General features: G+C 43.1%; 1 protein-coding gene across 1 annotated transcript in view; it reads right to left on the bottom strand.

Moving 5' to 3' along the window:
• Positions 1-3659: 3659 nt before the first annotated feature.
• The window catches only part of SLC26A7 (solute carrier family 26 member 7), a 102515-nt gene continuing 84044 nt past the window's right edge, over positions 3660-22130 (bottom strand). The window contains exons 14-18 of the mRNA XM_069728980.1: positions 19112-19160; positions 16431-16528; positions 10328-10382; positions 10147-10253; positions 3660-5061 (exon numbers count right to left, since the gene is read on the bottom strand). Coding sequence (XP_069585081.1) covers positions 5017-5061; positions 10147-10253; positions 10328-10382; positions 16431-16528; positions 19112-19160 — 354 coding nt within the window. The 3' untranslated portion in view covers positions 3660-5016. The remainder of the gene's footprint in view (positions 5062-10146; positions 10254-10327; positions 10383-16430; positions 16529-19111; positions 19161-22130) is intronic.

Here is a 22130-nt window from a genome sequence, read left to right as displayed (position 1 = left end):
TACAATATCCCTTTATTCCGGCATCAGTGGGATATTGCTGACAAGTGTCCTGCTAAGTTACAGTCTAAAATAGGGTGACTTTATACTAATCCCTTAGCAATTAGGTAAATGCAGCAATTATGAAGGACAGACAGTAAAAAAAACTGTAATTCTAATATATCTACTAATACTTTATCAATGAACGAAACGCTTTTGTCTCAAAATTATAACGTAAAATAGAAAACGATGAGGAAATCTTGTGGAGCCTCGATATTGGAGAGGACCAATGGAGACATCTGCTGACAACAACAAGGTACTACACCCAAACATGATATTACATTATATTTTTTTACTAATGTTTTTTATTCTGATTTTTATGAACCATATAGAAAATATTTAAAACAGGAAAAATCATGACATTTAAAAGGAAAAATAGACACCATAAAATGCCGGGAAAAAGTAAACAAGGTAGTAAAGAAGAATAGACAGCATGCACCTTCATAGATTATGGATTTCAGTAGGATGAGGTGGACAAAGGAAATCAAGGGCATGTAGCAGATAAATCCAAGTGTTAATGCAAGTAGGAATAAATGTGCATAGAGAAAGAAAAAGTTATGTTTTTCCTTTCTAATTAAGTTTACAGATACATATAAAGTGTGTATATTTATGAGAAAAAATAGAGAAATGATACAGATGAAATATAGGAATCGCCACATGCCCCAAAACGATGACAGACACAATATGGAGCAGTGCAACCATCATACACTGGTTTCACATTTGCATTTTTTTTTTGCGTTTTTGCGGTAAGGAACGCAAAAAACGCATGCGTTTTTTTCCCTATATTTAACATTAAAAACGCATGCGTTTTTTGCATGCGTTTTGACGCGTTTTTGCATGCGTTTTTTCTCTGCATGCGTTGTGTTGCAGAAATGCAACATGTAGTAATTTTTGCGGCGTTTTTTTTGCCGCAAAAAACGCATGCGTTTTTTGGCTGCAAAAAAAACGTATTGATGTCTATGTAAACACATGCGTTTTTAAGCACATGCATTTGCATGCGTTTTTATAGAAAAACACAAGAAAACACCCTAGCCCTAACCCAAACTCTAACCCTAACCCTAACAAAAACCCTAACCCAAACCCTAACACAAACCCTAACCCTAACCCAAACTCTAACCCAAACTCTAACCCAAACTCTAACCCAAACTCTAACCCAAACCCTAACCCTAACACAAACCCTAACCCTAACACAAACCCTAACCCAAACTCTAACACAAACTCTAACACAAACCCTAACCCTAACCCAAACTCTAACCCAAACTCTAACACAAAGTCTAACACAAACCCTAACATAAACCCTAACACAAACCCTAACACAAACTCTAACACAAACCCTAACCCTAACACAAACCCTAACCCAAACTCTAACACAAACTCTAACACAAACCCTAACCCTAACCCAAACTCTAACACAAATCCTAACACAAACCCTAACACAAACCCTAACCCAAACTCTAACACAAACTCTAACACAAACCCTAACCCTAGGGATCCTAACCCTAACCCTAAGGGTTAGGGTTAGGATCCCTAGGGTTAGGGTTAGGGTTAGAGTTTGGGTTAGGGTTTGTGTTAGGGTTTGTGTTAGAGTTTGTGTTAGAGTTTGTATTAGGGTTAGGGTTTGTGTTAGAGTTTGTGTTAGAGTTTGGGTTAGAGTTTGGGTTAGGGTTAGAGTTTGTGTTTTAGGGTTAGGGTTAGAGTTTGTGTTTTAGGGTTAGGGTTAGAGTTTGTGTTTTAGGGTTAGGGTTAGAGTTTGTGTTTTAGGGTTAAGGTTAGAGTTTGTGTTTTAGGGTTAGGGTTAGAGTTTGTTAGAGTTTGTGTTAGGGTTAGGGTTAGAGTTTGGGTTAGGGTTAGAGTTTGTGTTTTAGGGTTAGGGTTAGAGTTTGTGTTTTAGGGTTAATGTTAGGGTTAGGATCCCTAGGGTTACTAGGGATCCTAACCCTAACCCTAGGTATTTCTGTTTATAGTGGGTTTTCTAGTTGATTTTGATGATTGGCAGCTGTCACACACTTCTCATCATGCGTATCAAAAACGCAAACGCAGGAAAAAACGCTTGTAAACGCGTCAAAATGCCGCGTTTGCGTTAAAACATGCAAAAACGCATGCGCCTAAAAACGCAGCGTTTAAACGCGTTTTTGCACCAAATGCGTTTAAATGCGTTTGCGTTTAAAATGCTGAAGATCAAACCGCAAGTGGGAAACCAGCCTTAGTGGCACAAACAGCGCCCATATCATTGTTACCCACAGTGTGTCTGTGTGCCGACACTGAGGTAATATAGAGGGACGCAGATTAGGATACTCAACACTTGGTCAAGGGAATGGACAGTGGCAAAGAGGGTTTCTCGCCTTGGAGGACTTGTCCTGCCCTACATTACACAGACTCCTCATTGATATGAATATATCTTGGGCAATGCTTAATTTTCTCTGTGGTTGTGCTGCGGGGTAAACGAATACCTAGTGCAAGGTTTCCTCACAGATGATAGCTGATTGCAGAGGGTCTCATCAGGAACGTCTTGTGAGCTGCCTATTGTCAAGATCCTCTGCTAACAAGTGGAAATTGTCCAAAGCAGAGAACACATTTTAAGAAGTTTAGATTTGGTCACTTCTGGACTGGGAATTAAAAACTTCACTGGCCCACATAGTAAATTAATTCTCCCAACTACTTCTTGCTGGGGCAGCAAAGATTCACTCCTAATGATTGACAGTTCAGACTAATGACTTGTTTGAGCCACTGGGCTGAACTGTGATCTCTCTTGCTGCTAGCAGAGGCAGCCTTTCCACTGCAGCATCAGAGGAGAACAGGGTCAATGAAGCTATCCAGCGATCCGGAGAGCTTCAGTGCAGTACTTACAAGATCTATGGCAAAGAGCTTTCAAGCTCTGCACTCCAACAACTGACAGACTGCTGTAGTGGCCGGTAACCTAGGCAATGAGCAGTACAGAATAGAAATGAAAATCCCTCCATTCTTGTGAGTGGGGGGATTTTTAGTAAGAGGTACACTGCAAAATTACTTATTTTACAAACACTATTTCAATTTTATCCATTTATGATTATGGAAAAAAAAATATTTAAATGCCATAACAGATGTGGGCTTCCAATGCATGTGGGGACTTGTAGTTTCAGAAATTAAGGAGAACGCTGAAGTGGAGAATCAGTTGTCTGCTCTGATTGCTGTAGTATATTTTACACATCAATCTTTGCTCTCTGTATTGGGGTGCACTCGCGCTTCTGGATTGGTAGTGGAAAGCAGAGGTGATGTTATGTATCAGTGCCTCTGTCTCCGCTGTCAATCAAGAAGTGGGAGAAGCAAAGTATTGCCACAGACTACAAGTGAACAGTGCACTGATATAGCACCATTGATTCACAAGGGCACTGGGGACGTAATTGGTGTCTTTCATAATATTTTGCACTGCCCCGTCCCACACATTACTGACAATTCAATTTAACCTGTTTAACAATCACAAATGTGAACAAATAGGGTTCAGTGTATAGAACAAAATTAAAAATGGTGCAGGTGACTAATAAACATGAGACGTGTTCCAGTTTGTGAACTGGATATAAACTTTAGTGCTTTTTATGCTATTTGCTGCTAATACAAAGGCAATAAAAGGCTGCCTACAACCACGTAGGTTAAGTTACCAATGCTACATCTGTAGTTACACATATCACATAGTAATATTGTTTTCACACGATGCACCGTTTTTCTGTGCAAACAGATGGTGTTACAAGTGTTACAGGACACAGCAGTTCTTCCTCTCATTATAATGGAAGTATAATGTACAGTTCCTAAGGTTAGCTGTATATACCATAGATCGCGCATATGGGGCCTTGGCAGAAAGGATCCTGAGAAAATGCGCAAGGATCGTCTCCACAGGCTCTAAAATATAAGCAAACATGGGTTTGATATAGGAACAAAATAGGGGGCAAACTACACAACACTGAGAGGAGGACACAGCGGCTGACCCTTTCACTGCCATCAGATGTACTCCAAATGTGTATGATCTGATATCAGGATAATGCAAGGGTTTGGAAGCCATTTATATGCAATGGGGGTTTTTTCAACAGAAGTGAAGACAAATCCCCTAATAAAGTGATTTGCAACGCTTCCTAACTTTCCATAGAGGATAAGAAATAAATGAAAGTTTAGTTACAATACTCATTAGGAAAACTCCTCAAGAGCGGTGATGAGGACGGCCATAAGAGGTGACCTCAGCACAGAGAAGGATGGAGGCTTGATGCTTTTGCAAAGCTGAGAATATTCATGAGGGTCCGGCTTTAGTGATAACAGATTAATTCCAACGTATGGTTACGGAGCTGGGTATCTGATGATGTGTGAGGTTATGGCAGACCCTTGTCATGCTATGACCATTGCACTGGTCCAAACGATGGAATTCATCTGTTTTCACTTATGCAAGATCCTAATAAATATTCTCACCTTTGCAAAAGCATCAAGCCTTCATCTCCTCCTGTGCGGACGTTGCCTTTCATTGACAAGACCACCGTCCTTTGCTGCTGAAACCTTTACTGCTGTGTTGCCAATCCCTTCACCATTTGTGGGCTTTGATGAGGAGACATGCTGGAGTGCTGGAGGAGACGCAGGCTTCTCCATGAGTCCGGTGCATCTGACGAGTGGCGAGCTGCTCGGTGCTCTATGCCAGAAATCTTACTGCAGTCTGGTACCGGAGTGACATTTCTGGGGTAGGGAATGGCACAGCTCGTCATGAGTGAGAAGAGCTGGGGAGTCGCGTCTCGGCCACGCCATCGTCGTGCAACAGCTCTGTCCACTTCGGTGAAGCTCAGAGAAAGGGGCATGAAGAGGCTAGAAGTCGCACAATTTAGGCACCACTCCGAGTTGGGCATAAATTTTGCAACTTTTCAAAGCTTTTGCGCCAGAAAGCTTTGATGAATCGGGCTCATTGTTTTTCACGTTCACCCAGTGGAAAATCACAGAATAAATAACGTCCATTATTCTCCAGCTCTTGTCCTATGCGTCAGATGAGTCGAGAACTTCCAGACTGGATCCACCACACTAGAGAAAGGTAACGTGGTAAAATCAGTCACATAACAAACCCAGGTAACATTTGTCTCCACACTTAAAGCTCCACTCCAGCGTTTTCTTCTTATTATTTTATCGCTGGAGTGCTGCCATTAATCTAAGTCCCCTTCCCCTAGTGTTCTACACGCCAGCCTCCATCTTCATCAGTTACCGGCGCCGCTCCGGTCGTCTTCTGCAGGTTGTGACCGGACAGATCTCTCCAGTGTCTGCGGGGCGAGCCGGGGGGCACAACCCAATGTAAGTCCATGGGAGCCAGAACAAGGCCCATAGACTTACACTGAGAGCTTGTGACCGTTACATAGGACTTCCGGTCAGTTAAAGGGACAAGAGCGGCGTCGGGAAGAGCTGAAGACGGTCACTGGTGAGTATAATACTAGGCTTGGAGAATTTGGCACTGAAATAAATAAAAAAGGTTGGTTCGGTGCTTTAAGGTCAATTTAAAGACGTACGTTAATTTCCGTCCATAGCAGAGAAAGTAATGAAACAATTAACATCAAATTGTCCATGGTATCCACTTACCGTATGTTACCATTTGCTCTTTGCTGACAAATTTAACCCTCCACCTTAAGAGTATGTTATGGAATTGTACTATGAGCAATTCTCCAACATATTTCTATTGTCATCTATTCTCTCTGTGTAATCCATAGGCTTAACCCCTTCTACCTTCAGCTTTGGGAGCCCATACCGGCTACTATGGCGGCTACATCCCTAGAGTCACCTGGTACAACTGTCAAATGCAATGTTGTAGACATCCTGGTGTTGGAGAATAGGAAATATAATGTAACGTGCATTTCTCTATTACTACCACTAGATGGCACTGCATTCCAATAAACAATACCAGAATGTCATTTATTTATATCAGCAATATCTGACATGGGCACAAGGTGGTTCGGTGTCTTGATATATATATTATTATAATATATATTTATATTCCTACAATATTGCTTAATAAGCACTAATTTGCATTAAATAAAAAAAAGATGACTTCTCACAGTAGAAAACGTACATTGAATTATTATAATATCCTGCTCGGGCATGTTTTCGTGCACTGGGATACATGTCACTTTACACTTTAGTAAAAGGAAAGAGTTGCCTCATTATAACAAGCGTGTCTGACACCAAGAAGGACCCTCACAAATTGCTGATATTCAATAGTACAGATGATGGCAGCTAGAAATCCCCCTTCTTGGGGCAGCTTACAGCCTTTTAAATTACCGTGTTTGGCTCATTTAGGAGGTCCCAAAGAGAGGACCCTCCTTTACACTCTCCCTATTCCCTAGTAGTAGAGATTGTCAAGATGAGACAACTTAGGAAGTCCAGTCAAAATATGATGGCACACAACCTTATAAGCTAATAAATAAGACACGTTCCTATAGTAATTGTGGAAGATAAATTGCCATCTCATAAAAAAAAGTCCCCTGTCCTGCTGATTGGTGGTGGTCTCAACGGTCAGACCCCAACTAATCTAGTAGTTATATATGATAACTTTTTGTGTCTAAAAACCCCTCTAAGCATTTAAAGTGGCATGTAAATGTTTGGGCACCCCTGGTAAACATTACTGTTATTGCGAACAGTTAAGCAAGTTGAAGATGACATGATCTCTAAAAGGCCGGAAGTTAAAGATGACACATTTCCTTGGTATTTTAGGCAAAAAAAATCTATGTATTTAGTTTTGTTTTGTTTTGTTTTTTTTGTTTTTTCATTTTAAAATTACAAAAAGGAAAACGGGCCGATGCAAAAGGTGTGCCAAAAAACAGCAGCATTTTCTAGTTGCTCTTTCCTCAGTTTAAAATGTAATTAAGAAATGGCAGTTAACAGAAACAGTGGAGGTCAAGATAAGATCTGGAAGACCAAGCAAAATTTCAGTGAGAGCTATTCATACGATTTCTAGAGAAGCAAATCAGATCCCCCGCTTCACTGCAAAACACCTTCAGAAGATTCAGCAGACTCTGGAGTTGTGGTACATTGTTCTACTGTTCAGAGACACCTACACATATATGGAAGAGTCATCAGAAAAAAACATCTCCTGATGCTGAATTTTCTGATTAGGATGCAGAACTATGCAAAATAACATCTAAACAAGCCTGATGTACAGTTATATGAAAAAGTTTGGGCACCCCAATTAATCTTAAGTTTAATGTTTTATAAAAAAAAATTGGTGTTTTTTTTGCAACAGCTATTTCAGTTTCATATATCTAATAACTGTTGGACACAGTAATGTTTCTGCCTTGAAATGAGGTTTATTGTACTAACAGAAAATGTGCAATCTGCATTCAAACAAAATTTGACAGGTGCACAAGTATGGGCCCCCTTATCATTTTCTTGTTTTAAATACTCCTACCTACTTTTTACTGACTTACTAAAGCACTATTTTTGGTTTTCTAACCTCATTGAGCTTTGAACTTCATAGCCAGGTGTATGCAATCATGAGAAAAGCTGCTTAAAGTGGCCACTTGCAAGTTGTTCTCCTGTTTGAATCTCCTCTGAAGAGTGGCATCATGGGCTCCTCAAAACAACTGTCTAATGATCTGAAAACAAAGATTATAATTATTCAACATAGTTGTTCAGGGGAAGGATACAAAAAGCTGTCTCAGAGATGTAACCTGTCAATTTCCACTGTGAGGAACATAGTAAGGAAATGGAAGAACACAGGTACAGTTCTTGTTAAGGCCATAAGTGGCAGGCCAAGAAAAACATCAGAAAGGCAGAGAAGAAGAATGGTGAGATCAGTCAATGACAATCCTCAGACCACCTCCAGAGAGCTGCAGCATCAACTTGCTGCAGATGGTGTCACTGTGCATCGGTCAACTATACAACGCACTTTGCACAAGGAGAAGCTGTATGGGAGAGTGATGCGAAAGAAGCCGTTTCTGCAAGCACGTCACAAACAGAGTCGGCTGAGGTATGCAAAAGCACATTTGGAGAAGCCAATTTATTTTTGGAAGAAGGTCCTGTGGACTGATGAAACCAAGATTGAGTTGTTTGGTCATACTAAAAGGCGTTATGCATGGTGGCCAAAAATCACAGCATTCCAAGAAAAACACTTGCTACCCACAGTAAAATTTGGTGGAGGTTCCATCATGCTTTGGGGCTGTGTGGCCAATGCCGGCACCGGGAATCTTGTTAAAGTTGAGGGACGCATGGATTCCTCTTAGTATCAGCAGATTCTTGACAATAATGTTCATGAATCAGTGACAAAGTTGAAGTTACGCAGGGAATGGATCTTTCAGCAAGACAATGATCCAAAACACCGCTCCAAATCTACTCAGGCATTCATGCAGAGGAACAATTACACTGTTCTGGAATGGCCATCCCAGTCCCCAGACCTGAATATCATTGAACATCTGTGGGATCATTTGAAGAGGGCTGTCCATGCTCGGCGACCATCAAACTTAACTGAACTGGAATTGTTTTGTAAAGAGGAATGGTCAAAAATACCTTCATCCAGGATCCAGGAACTCATTAAAATCTACAGGAAGCGACTAGAGGCTGTTATTTTTGCAAAAGGAGGATCTACTAAATATTAATGTCACTTTTTCTGGTGGGGTGCCCATACTTATGCACCTGACAAATTTTGTTTGAATGCAGAGTGCACATTTTCTATTAGTACAATAAACCTCATTTCAAGGCAGAAACATTACTGTGTCCAACAGTTATTAGATATATGAAACTGAAATAGCTGTTGCAAAAAAAACAATTTTTATAAAACATTAAGCTTAAGATTAATAGGGGTGCCCAAACTTTTTTATATAACTGTATTTTGGAAACAAGTCCTGTGGACCCATGAGGTTAAAATAGAACTCTTTGGCCACAATGATCAAAGGTATGTGTGGAGAAAAAAGGGCACAGAATATCAGGAAAAGAACATCTCGCCAACCAATAAGCATGCGGGTGAATCAATCATGCTTTGGGGTTGTGTTGCAGCCAATGGCACGGGGAACATTTCCCAGGTAGAGGGAAGAATGGATTTAATGACATTTCAACAAATTCTTGATGCAAACATAACACTGTCTGTGAAAAAGCTGAAGTTGAAAAAAGGATGGCTTCTACAAATGTATAATGATCCTAAAAACATGTCAAAATCCACAATAAACTACCTCAAAAGTCACAAGCTGAAGGTTTTACAATGGCCCTCAGAGTCCCCTGATCTGAACATCATTGAAAATCTGTGGCTAGACCTCAAAATAGCAGAGGATGCAAAACGACCCAGGAATCTCACAGGAGTTGAAGAATTTTTCAAGGAAGAATGGATGATAATCCCTCAAACAAAAATTGAAAGACTTGTCTGGCTACAAAAACCGTTTACAAGCTGTGATATTTTCAAAAGTGGGTGCTTCTAGGTACTCACCATGCAGGTGCCCAAACGTTTGCATCAGCCCATTTTCCTTTTTGTAATTTTTAAAATGTAAAACATGAAAATATTTTTTTTTTTTTGCCTAAAATGCAAAGAAATGTGTCATCTTTAACTTGAAACCTTTTAGAGATCATTTCTTCTTCAACTTGCTTAACTTTTCACAATAACAGTAATTTTGACCAGCGGTGCCCAAACTTTTCCATGCCACTGTACTAGAAATGATAATAAAAGGTGAAAAATGTTAAAGTGTTATTCTCATCCTCTTGTATAATGGGTCGTATAGTAAAGTGTTCGTAAAATCTTAAAAACAAGAAACTTTGCAATTTATTTGTAATTACAAATCCGCTTCATTCTCAAGAACAGAGAGATTTTTCATCTTATTGTTTACTGCTTATTTCCCTGCTTACTGGCCACTTCTGCAGTCTATCACAGGTGGCCGGTTACCAAGACAAGGAGTGCAGCGCTTACAAGTACTTTACGAAAGAACTTGTAGTCGCTGCTCTAAAGCTGGCCAGGATCTCTTGATCCAGACAGACTCAGTGCTGCTGCTCTCCACTGATGCTGCAGAGGCAAGGCAGCCTTTTCCTGCAGAATCAGAGAGTGCACCCGAAATGTCACCCCAAAAAGTAGACAGCTGGAAGGCAGACGAGTAGTATGCTCCTGAACAAAAAGTTGAGCATTCCTTTTAAAATGAAATGTTTTACCTGTTTTAGTTTCACGGCATCGAGTGCAGTTCTTATGGTACTGAAGAAATGCTTCTGCTTTGGACCACAGTCTGAGCCACAGAACATCAGGGCCTTCACTAGTGACGCTGCAGGAAAAGTATATCTGGTAATATAGGAGAATACCAAGAAGACACTGCGCCATACAATGGATGTCACTTACCACTGCAGCCTGAGTACAGCACATTGGTGTCGTAATCTCCCAGATCCTGGAAAATCTGAAAAGACACAGAAAGGCCAGAGTCACATTAGCGTATGGCATCGGATGCAATATGCTAATGACCCTCGGTTCCTGCTCTATTGCGAGTGTTGGTGCTCTTTGCTCCTATCCGCTTGCATGAGAAAATTGCAGCACAGGCTCAGAGGGGACAGAGAATCACAGTGCACTTCGATGGATTCCAAGCACCGAGGTATATGTGGAGAAAAAAGGGCACAGAATCTCAGGAAAAGAACATCTCCCCAACCATTAGGCAGGGGGTGGATCAATCATGCTTTGCGGTTGTGTTCTTGCCAATGGCACGGGAAATATTTCACGGATAGAAGTAAGATGGATTCAATGAAATTTCAGCAAATTCTTGATGCAAACATAACACCATCTGTAAAAAGCTGAAAAGTTGAAAAAAGGATGGCTTCTACAAATGGAAAATGATCCTAAACACATGTCAAAATCCACAACAGATAACCTCAAAAGTTGCAAGCTGAAGGTTTCACAATGGCCCTCACAGTCCCCTGATCTGAACATCATTGAAAATCTGTGCATAGACCTCGAAATAGCAGTGCATGCAAGACGACTCAGGAATCTTACAGAACAGGGAGAATTTTCCAAGAATGGATAAAAATCCCTGAAACAAGAACAGAAAGACATTTTTCTGGCTACAAAAAGCGTTTATAAGCTGTGATACTTTCAAAAGGGGTGCTACTAGGTACTAATCATGCAAGGTGCACAAACTTTGGCTTTCCTTTTTGTAATTTTTAAAAATGTAATAGATAAAAAATAATATATATATACAGTACAGACCAAAAGTTTGGACACACCTTCTCATTTAAAGATTTTTCTGTATTTTCATGACTATGAAAATTGTACATTCACACTGAAGGCATCAAAACTATGAATTAACACATGTGGAATTATATACTTAACAAAAAAGTGTGAAACAACTTAAATTATGTCTTATATTCTAGGTTCTTCAAAGTAGCCACCTTTTGCTTTGATGACTGCTTTGCACACTCTTGGCATTCTCATGATGAGCTTCATGACTTAGTCACTGGGAATGGTCTTCCAACAATCTTGAAGGAGTTCCCAGAGATGCTTAGCACTTGTTGACCCTTTTGCCTTCACTCTGCGGTCCAGCTCACCCCAAACCATCAAATAACTTACCCAAGACTAACACTTTTATTTTGCATTGCAATCACAACAATGCCTGTGACTACAATGCACTCCTGCGGCCTCAACATGCTTCTCAGCGCATCCTGGGGGACACATAGTGACCCTTGTGTATAACACTGGTCACTGCCTCACAATAAATATATACCCCTTTAAAATTTCTATTTCCAATAGGTGGCACTAGAGTTTAAAGGTACCGTCACACTAGACGATATCGCTAGCGATCCGTGACGTTGCAGCGTCCTCGCTAGCGATATCGTCCAGTGTGACAGGCAGCAGCGATCAGGCCCCTGCTGTGCTGTCGCTGGTCGGGGAAGAAAGTCCAGAACTTTATTTGGTCGCTGGACTCCCCGCAGACATCGCTGAATCGGCGTGTGTGACACCGATTCAGCGATGTCTTCACTGGTAACCAGGGTAAACATCGGGTAACTAAGCTCAGGGCCGCGCTTAGTAACCCGATGTTTACCCTGGTTACCATCCTAAAAGTAAAAAAAAACAAACACTACATACTTACCTACCACTGTCTGTCCTCCAGCGCTGTGCTCTGCACTCCTCCTGTACTGGCTGTGAGCGTCGGTCAGCCGGAAAGCAGAGCGGTGACGTCACCGCTCTGCTTTCCGGCCGCTGTGCTCACAGCCAGTGCAGGAGGAGTGCAGAGCACAGCGCTGGAGGACAGACAGCGGTAGGTAAGTATGTACTGTTTGTTTTTTTTTACTTTTAGGATGGTAACCAGGGTAAACATCGGGTTACTAAGCGCGGCCCTGCGCTTAGTTACCCGATGTTTACCCTGGTTACCGGCATCGTTGGTCGCTGGAGAGGTGTCTGTGTGACAGCTCTCCAGCGACCAAACAGCGACGCTGCAGCGATCCGGATCGTTGTCGGTATCGCTGCAGCGTCGCTAAGTGTGACGGTACCTTAAGTCTTCTATCTCTCTAAACAGGCAATTTGTATATTGAATTGCTGGGAGGAACATTGTGTGACCTATAAGTCTTCTTACACTGGCATGACAGGTGAGTCGCCCGCCAGGGCCGTGGGGCACTCTGTACCGGGTCCGGTACTCACAGGGGGATGTCACAGTGGTGGCGACCCAGTCCGTGGCCCTGGGCGCCCATGTTAAAGGGAATGTCTTTAAAGGGGTTTTTGAATAAAGTTAGTGTTCGTGACGCCACCTGTGGTAATCGGTCAGTGGGGACCGACGCTGCTTAAAGGGGTCCTCTGGGGTGATGTTATGGCAGCTAGGATGGTATCACTTCCCACAGGTGAAGTAGGTGTCCAGGGCTCCTGGTATGTAGGTGAAGATGGTGAATGCCGGAAAATAAATGGAGGACACAGGACTGCAGTCTTTACCTGGTTTACTGAAAATGTAGTCAGCCTCAGTCCAGGGTACCAGATCACAGGTACAGGCAGGGTCTGGCCAGCTTGGAAGCAAGTTCAGAGTCCCTTTTACCAGGTGCAGATGAAAGCCTTCCTCATAGCGCGGTGGTATTGTAGTCCATTACTACCTATGGCTTATAGCAAGGTCCTCACAGTTCCTCTCTGTCCTCCATAAAGGTGGGACACAAACCCGTATGACAGGTGGCTCGAGCCTTTTTATAGGGTCTCTATCATGACCTGGGCTCAATGCGCCACTGTGCCTCCTGGGTATTAGGGCAGATGGGTAACGTATAGTCCAGCTGTCCTGCCAGTTTCTGCTTTGCCTCCTAGAGTCCAATACAACCTCGGTCTTCCGCCTATCGGTATCTGCGCTCTGCCAGGGAGGTAGCTCAGTCACAGCTATCCTTCCCAGATGTCACTCTCCTGTGCTTTTGTTGTGAATTCCGCTCTTGGGCTCCCTCCGGTGGTTGTAAGTGGCACTTTTGTGAGTTCTGCTCTTGGACTCCCTCTTGTGGTTTCTAGTGGTATGGCTGCTCCTTGGAGTTAGCTGTCTTCAGCTGCCTCCACTTATCGTCTCTTCTGCTCGGCTATTTAGGTCTGGCTCTTTCTTCAGCCAGTGCCACTTGTAAATGGTTCCTGGTTGGATTCACATCAACAAGAAGGACGTGGAGTCCCACCTGTGGGAAGGACACCCGGATAGGGATCTGTACCCAGGGGATCACGTCACCTACACCAGACACTTTGGCGAAAGGGGTTGGTATGTCTTAAATGTCCATAAGCACAGGGACTCCATGCCCAAGTCACCCAGCTCCATGGCACCAGCAGTGTCGCCTCACGCGGTAACAGCGCCCCCTTGTGCTAAAGCAGCTGCCACTACCACTACCCCTACTGTCACCCATGCTTGCACTACTACAAAGACTATGGTGTGCACCATTACTACTACAGAGACTGCAGTAGCCACTGTACCAGCCATCACCTACACCAAAGCTGTTGTGAAACAAAGGTCAGTAGGCACCCAAACCCCCATCAGGAGTGCAGGCGCACTCTATGTAGTACCTGGTAGCCGCCCATACCTGAAGGGACTGCCTCCGCCAGTGCTACCTCCGGAACTGCTATAGTAGAAAGTTTGAAAGCTGACTGTAAATAGTTCACAGTTGCCTTTTTGCTGCTAAACCCTATCAGGGCTTCCATTGAAAGGGGTCCTCAGTTCTAAGAGGATTCTATGTTCTGCACATGTTTTGCACCTTCTTAAAGGTGCTTCCTACTGGTTTTACAAGAGGAAGCTTTTACAGAGACTGCTTCTAAAGAGACTGTTTCTAATTTTGCTGTGAAAGTTACTTTGTTTTACAGAGAAAAACCCGTTTGGTGTGGCAGAATTCCGGGTCTGGATACACGCCTTGTTGCCCGCCCAAGTCCAACGTTGAGGGTTAATGACGGGTCCATCACATCGTGCTCTTGTTTCTGAAAGGTTTATTTAATTAGAATATTGATGATTGACTTGCGCACTAATTGAACTACCTCAGTGTTGAAAAGACTTGAAAGTTAATGTGTTGCTCCTTGGTGAGCCAAAGCCAGATAGTTAGTGTTGTGTGTAGAAAATAGTAAAAACGTTTGATGCTGTACCTTTGAATCTGATGGAGGTGATGTAGTATAACCGTAGGGGTAAGAGAATTTTGCACTTTTGAATAAGCCTAGAAGATACAGTGAGCCCGAGGGAGTTGAAAGAAAGTCCCTGTACTTGAATAAAGAAAATAATTGTTTGCACTTGAAGTTCTAAGATAGTATACCTGTGAGGGTAATCGCATTTCATGGTTAGTTAATGTACTGTTTGGCTAAATTGTTCTATTTCTAAAAGTAGGCCTACTATGTAAATATGTTTATGCAACGTTAAAGTGTCCTCACCTCCCATAAAGGGAACCTTAGCTATAGTATTAACTTGTTTCATAGCATTCCAAAAATGTGTATGTCTTTTGCTAACCTGTAACTGTAGTTTTTCTTTTCCCAGTCCAGGAGTACTGGATTTAATGGGGGGGGGCGGCACCCCAGGGTCCTGGTCGTCGCAGTGGTATTGCTTTCCTCTCGGGAGAGTGATGCTACTTTGGAGGCAAAGAAGGATAACTGCATCCAGGTATCACAAACATGTAACACATTTCACACTCCAGACCGCCAGGTGGAGCTTCTGCTCCTATTTATTAGGTCATTCCCCATATATATATATCTGGTAGTCTGTAGGGAACATTAGAAAGTTCCAGACAGTAGTTTGAGGTGGACAGAGGGTCCAAGGAGCTGTGCATGTCCTCAGAGCTGCAGCTCCCAGAAAGAGACATTCAGAAGGCAGAACTGTATTGCAGCGAGCGTGAAGGAAGTCGTAGCAAAGGAGAGGACACTAGAAGGGGACCAGCCCTACAGAGGCTGCCTCCTTCTGAGGCTCAGAAGCACGGTAGCCAGACACCGAGGAATTAAGGACCTTTATGCTTTGCTCCAAAGACTGGCAGGACAGCTAATTGCAAGTTACCTGTCCACCCTACACCCAGGAGGCACGGTGCAACCCATGGAGACCGGGGCATGCAAGAGTCCCTAAAAATAGCCTCAAGCCACCAATCATATGGGTTTGTCCTATCCTATATGGGGGACAGAGAGAAAAACATTACATCTGTGAGACCCTTATGTGAAGCCATAGGCAGTAAGGGACTACACCACTGCAGCGCAATGGAAGGCTACTGATTTCCACCTGGAGAAGGGGACTCTGGACTTGTCTCCAAACCGGCCGGACTCTGCCTGCTCTGTGATCTGGTGTCCTGGACTGTGGATGCTGAAGTCTTCAGTAATGGTAAAGAGACTGCAACCTTGTGTCCTCCTTCTTCTCTGCGCCTCTCACCATCCACCATCTACACACCGGGAAGCCGTGGGGACATACTTCACCTGTGGGAAGGAATACCATCTAGCTGCCATATCATCACCCCAGCGGACCCCTTAAAGCAGCGTCGGTTACCCTGACCAAATACCACAGGTGGCATCACAAACACAAACTTTATCCCTTTAAAGACCTTTCCCTTTTACACGGACGTCCCAGGGCCATGGACCGGGTCAGCCACCGTGACATCCCCCTGTGAACCGCAGGACCCGGTACCGAGTACCCCACGGCCCCATGGGGGTGATCCATGAACATGTTGCATGTTTGTGTTTACCTGATAGAAGAGATCTTCCCTTGCTTCCAAGCATGGCATCACTCTCCCCGTGAGGAAATCAATGCCACTGTAACAACCAGGAGTCTGGGGTGTTACACTGGCATGTCACACTCCACAAGTAGAGACATTACCACTTAAACAACATCTCCTTGTTTCACCAAATAAACTTATTCTTGCTTCTGTTTTGTGGTGGAATATTTTTTATACACTGACCCAATGCTGCCACCGATAAGGAATTTTCACTTAATGTGAATTCTGATTGTGCGTCCAGCTCTATTTCCAAGAAATCACAACAAGCAGCTAATGACTTTTATGATTACCTGGGTGAGCGCAGTCACTCCCGTACAGTCCAGAAATGGAATTCTACTGCAGTCTAAGATCAAAATCACGCTGAGACTTCTGTCACTCTGGAATTTTCCTAAAACAGAAATTATCACTTGTATGGAAAATAGGTTCCTGTTAACTTCTTCACGCTTTTATTTGCGCATTTGTTTTTTCCTTCCATTCTTCCAAGAGCTATAACCATTTTTATTTTTCCAATAACATAGCCATGTGAGGGATTGTTTATTGTGAGACTAGGTGCAGTTTTGAATGTCCCCATTCACATTACCATATAACGTACTAGAAAACAAGAAAAAAAAAACAAGTCTGATGAAAGGGAAAAAAAAATACAAATCCAGCATTGCTTTTTGGATTTTGTTTTCACGGATATCTAGAACCACAAGCACAAGGTGAGGCCAATGTATTGATGGCCAGCACAACGCCTCTGCAGTCAGAATGAAGCCGATTTCGCCGATTTGACAACCGTGGACCCCACACGAAAACTGCAACCAAAATGGCAAAAATTTTCAAAAACATCCGATTCCTGGTGAAGGAAATGCCCGACGGTCACCGTTCTCAAACCCATTGGCGGTTCCAGGAAACCACGAAACCCAAACTGAGTCGGTAGATAAACCAAAAGCTGGCACTTCAATAAACGTCATCTGAACGTAACACCATCCATTGAGAGACTCCAAAAACTGCAACCATACTTTTAGATCGGATTGCAGCGTTTTTGACATCTGAATATGCGCAAAGGGTGAAGACAACCCTTTAGTATAATCGTACAAACAACGACAAAATGCTCTTGCCATGGGCATGATCTTCAGTGCAAAATTCAACTTCCCCAACCAGGATTGCAGCTGTTTCAGTGTAATCGTCTCCTTCCGGAGAACTTCCAAAATCATAGCATAAAGGATAACAACTTTATCCTTTGGCAATCTAAGCTCCATCCGAACCGAGTCAATAACGATGCCCAGAAACTCCAAACATTCCACTGGCGCCACTGTTTTATCTTCCACAAGCGTAACACCAAAAGAAGACATCAGCTTACAAAAAGTACGCAATAAGGCACCACAGTCGCTCAAATTCGGGGAGCTGAAAAACAAAAAATCATCCAAGTAATGGATTAGACCCCCGCCTTTGCAGTATGTTCTATCGCCCATTGTAAAAATGAAGAAAACGGTACGAAATAGAAGCATGACAAGCTGAAGCCCATCGGTAGGCATTTATCGAAAAAAAAACTGGTCCCGAAAACAAAAACCCAATGAGTTGAAGCCATTAGGGAAAACAGGGAAAAGACGAAATGCAGATTTGATATCCGCCTTAGCCAAAAGACAACCAACTCCAAACCTCTGGAGAAGGGGAAAAGCAGCATCAAAAGAAGTGTAAGTCACTGTCACCGGAAAATCCGCGACCTCATCACTCAAGGAGCTGTCCAGACGATATGATAGGTGATCTATCACCCGAAACGCTCCAGGGTCCTTCTTGGGCACCACCCCAAGTGGGGATACCTTGAAATTCTGAAATGGAGGTTCCAAAAATGGGCCAACTATACGGCCCAGCGATAATTCCTTAAAAATATACTCCCCAACCGAGGCCTCATGTGAAAAAAAGGAACGAAGGTTAACAAAACACCTGCAACCATTTCCTAAAAACTCCAGAACTAAAAATAAGGTTGAAAACCCCTCAATTAATTATTTAATCCTTGCTCTGCCTCCTGTCTGTCACTGCATCACGCAACCTGCTCACATAGTTATAGGCCTATACAATTTATGAGGACTGAGATCCTGATCCTGGACGAATCAGGTGTCAACCAAATTAAACCCAGCCCCAATGTCCAAAAAGACTGAAATAACCACCTTACTTTTGCCTAAATGGATCTGGGTGGATTAAAATAATTACAACTTGCCCACATAGGAAATATGTACACCCTCCCCACAACCTGGGCTTTTTAGTTTTCCCTAAAAACCACAAATGTATTACTATCGCAGTGAACCTATCTGGCAACGCTATCTTGGGTTCCAACAGGGGTTGCCCAGAGGCAGTGGACCCCAAGCCTGGAGTCGATGGATGTGGCAAGCCAGTTGTGTGCAAGTCTTCCATTTCTAGGCTAAGTGTTTGTAACTGCCCAGCCAGAGCAGCCACAGGATCCATAGATGACTCCTCACACTTCCCACCCCCTAACAAATGTCCTGCTGTACTGTTCTTTAAATATTGTGCTTTTTTCTTATTAATCTATCTGTAATCTTGCCTGAAGAAGGAGCCTCTGTGCTCTGAAAGCTTGCAAACATATTATTTTCTGGTTAGCCAATAAAGTTATCACTCCCAGAATACTTCTGTCATCATTGGGCAGAAAAGTATTCACATCGAGAAAAATATTAAAATTTGAGGGTCCTCAGCGGTTGATACCTTTTAATGGCTAACTGAAAAGATGGTAACAAATTGCAAGCTTTCGAGAGTAGCCACTATAAGGTATCAACCACTGAGGACAAATTTTAATAATTTTCTATCTACTGCCTAACACGTTACAAAGATATTTTTTTTTCTGAAAGACTGAAGGCTAATTCTTTACAAAACAGCAATACCTCTAATCAATATGTATATGTCACCACCATACAGTGCCCTGACTTTCTCTTATTAACTGGTCCACTGATCTTAAAGAAATAAAACATTTCCTTACCTTTGTAGACTCCTCTGGGCATTGTCATCAGTAAAGCTCCAGTTTTATGCTAAAATACAGATCAGGTTATTCCATATTATGACAGACAGACAGATAGATCATACAACGTAAACCTTTCATGTTGAAATAATTACAGCAATCTTTTGTGTCTAAAATCTGGTTAAGGGTGCTATTGCACCAGAAACGCGTTGTTGATACTATGTTTTCAATTTTATTTTTTCCTTGAATATTTTAATTGTACCTTGTACATGGCAATTCTTTTGTACTCTTCTACTGAATAAATAGTCTTGGAGCTGAACATTTTCTCCTTTTCCTCTCTATCTACATACTGGCATAGACGGTTTTCTTGCTCTGATTGCTGCAATCATTTATGCGGGTGAGCTGGACTCTCTTTTCGTATTTTCTAAAATTTGTCTTTGCAGACATACAGGCAGCTACCATATGGAGAGAGCATTTCTCCTTCATTTTTTTCCCCAAAGATATTACTTAATTTTGCACAATACAGAAAGGCCATATGTCTGGCCATATGCTGCTATATCATGATCTGTCTGCTGTTGTCTCTACAGAGCTTTATAGCACACGTATACGCCATCCAATGTACCTAGTAGTAATACCACCATGTGCAGGAGGCCTAAGCTCATTCACTCTGTCCTGAACCCCTGCAGTGTAAAGAATAGAGGCAGAGCAGTAGCCTTGGCCAAGGATTAGACAGGAGGTAGATTTATAGTATCTTACATTTATTTGGACAGTGTCGCTAAACTAGAATCGGAGTCGCTAATCATATAGGTGTCCTAAAAGAACCAAGCTAAACACAAGGTAAGAATGGAATATGAATAGGGAAAAATAAATCTTTAAAGGAGTTGTCTGTTATTAGGATAACCTCTTCTTAAACTAAATGTTTGGCCCCGATAAAATAATAAAGCCTATACTCCCCTCCCATGCCGGCGTCGTTCCCGTGGTGTCAGTACGCTCCCTCCCCGGGGCCGTGATGCGGTGTTGTGAGGCCAGCGCCCAATGAGCCCTGACGTCACTGTCTCCACCTTCGGACAAACTGAACATGAAGAGGCAGTCCGGGATCAGCTGCAGCCTGGCTTCCTCTTCATGTTCAGTTTGTCCGAAGGAGGAGACAGAGATGCCAGCGCTGATTGGGCATTAGGCATCATGTGTCAGAGCAACCGCATCACAGCCCCTGGACCGCAAATGCCAATGGATCGCCCCCGTAGGGCCGTGGGGTACTCGGAGCCGGGCCCTTCGGTTATCAAAGGGGATGTCACGGTGGTGGACCCAGTCCGTGGCCCTCGGGAGGTCCGTTGTAAATGGAGAAAGTGTTGTGAATTTTGCTCTTGGGTTCCCTCCGGTGGTTATGAGTGGTAGTGCTGCTGTCTTTGGATCGCAGCATTTATCAGGTGTGTCCACTTATTGCAATTTGGACTGGGCTATATAGTCTTGCTTGATCCTTTAGTCAGTGCCAGTTGTCCATTGTTTTTGGAGGATTCACATCCCTCACTGGTCTCTCCTGTTTTGCTGTTCTTTTCAACAAAGATAAGTTCTGGCTTTGTTTTTGCTGTCCACATGCTGTGGGCCTTATAGTTCTGTGCATTTTCATGTTTTGTCTTGTCCAGCTTTGTCTGTGTAAGGATTTTTTGCAGCCAAGCTGTATCTCTGGAGATGCAGATATACCCTCCATGTCTTTAGTCAGATGTGGAGATATGTATTTTCTGTGGTGGATATTTTTTAGTGTTTTAATACTGACCGCATAAGTACTCTGTCCTATTCTTTCTTTTTAGCTAGAAAGGCCTCCTTTGCTAAATCCTGATTTCAGTCTGCGTATGTCATTTCCCTCTCCTCTCACAGTCAATATTTGTGGGGGGATGTCTATCCTTTGGGGATTTTCTCTGAGGCAAGATAGTTTTCCCGTTTCTATCTTTAGGGGAAGTTAGTCCTTAGGCTGTGTCGAGGTGTCTAGGGAGTGTTAGGTACATCCCACGGCTACTTCTAGTTGCGGTGCTAAGTTTAGGGTCTGCGGTCAGTACAGGTACCACCTTCTCCAGAGTACGTCTCATGCTGCTCCTAGGCCACCAGATCATAACAGTACAACTGGCCAACAATGAGTTAAACGCATCTCAGAAGAAGGGAAGGAAAGTGCTGAGCCATTTTTTTTTCTGTAGTCTGTTGTGTCTTTCCTTCCCTCTTTTTCTCTCGGTGGCTCAGGAGTTAGGCGCTGGCATGGAGGTTCAGGAATTGGTTTCTCGTGTGGACCAACTTGCTGCTAGAGTACAGGGTATTTCCGATTATATCGTTCAGACTCCGGTTTTAGAGCCTAGAATTCCAACTCCTGATTTGTTTTTTGGGGACAGGTCCAAATTTTTGAGCTTTAAAAATAACTGTAAACTGTTTTTTGCTCTGAAACCCCATTCTTCTGGTGATTCCATTCAGCAGGTTAAAATTGTTATTTCCCTGCTGCGTGGTGATCCTCATGATTGGGCATTTTCCCTGGAATCTGGGAATCCTGCTTTGCTTAATGTAGACACCTTTTTTCAGGCGCTAGGGTTATTGTATGATGAACCTAATTCAGTGGATCATGCAGAGATGCCACCTTCTCCAGAGTACGTCTCATGCTGCTCCTAGGCCACCAGATCATAACAGGTAAGGTCTTTAAAGGGAAAATGTTCGTGATGCCACCTGTGGTATTCGGTCAGAGGGACCGACGCTGCTTAGGGGTCCGCTGGGGTGATATTATGGCAGCTAGATGGTATACCTTCCCACAGGTGAAGTATGTCCCCAGGGCTTTCCAGTGTGTCGATGGTGGATGCTGAAAGGCGCAGTGAAGAACGAGGACACAAGGTTACAGTCTCTTTACCTTTACTGAAGGCTTCAGCGTCCACAGTCCAGAGCACCAGATCACAGGTCAGGCAGAGTCCGGCCGGTCTGAAGGCAAATCCAGAGTCCCCTTATCCAGGTGGAAATCAGTAGCCTTCCACTAGCGCCTGGATGTTGTAGTACCTTACTGCTAAGCTTC

This window comes from Ranitomeya imitator, chromosome 6, assembly GCF_032444005.1.
Source record: "Ranitomeya imitator isolate aRanImi1 chromosome 6, aRanImi1.pri, whole genome shotgun sequence".
Classification (NCBI taxonomy): Eukaryota; Metazoa; Chordata; class Amphibia; order Anura; family Dendrobatidae; genus Ranitomeya; species Ranitomeya imitator.
This window is presented reverse-complemented; position numbering and strand designations above follow the sequence as displayed.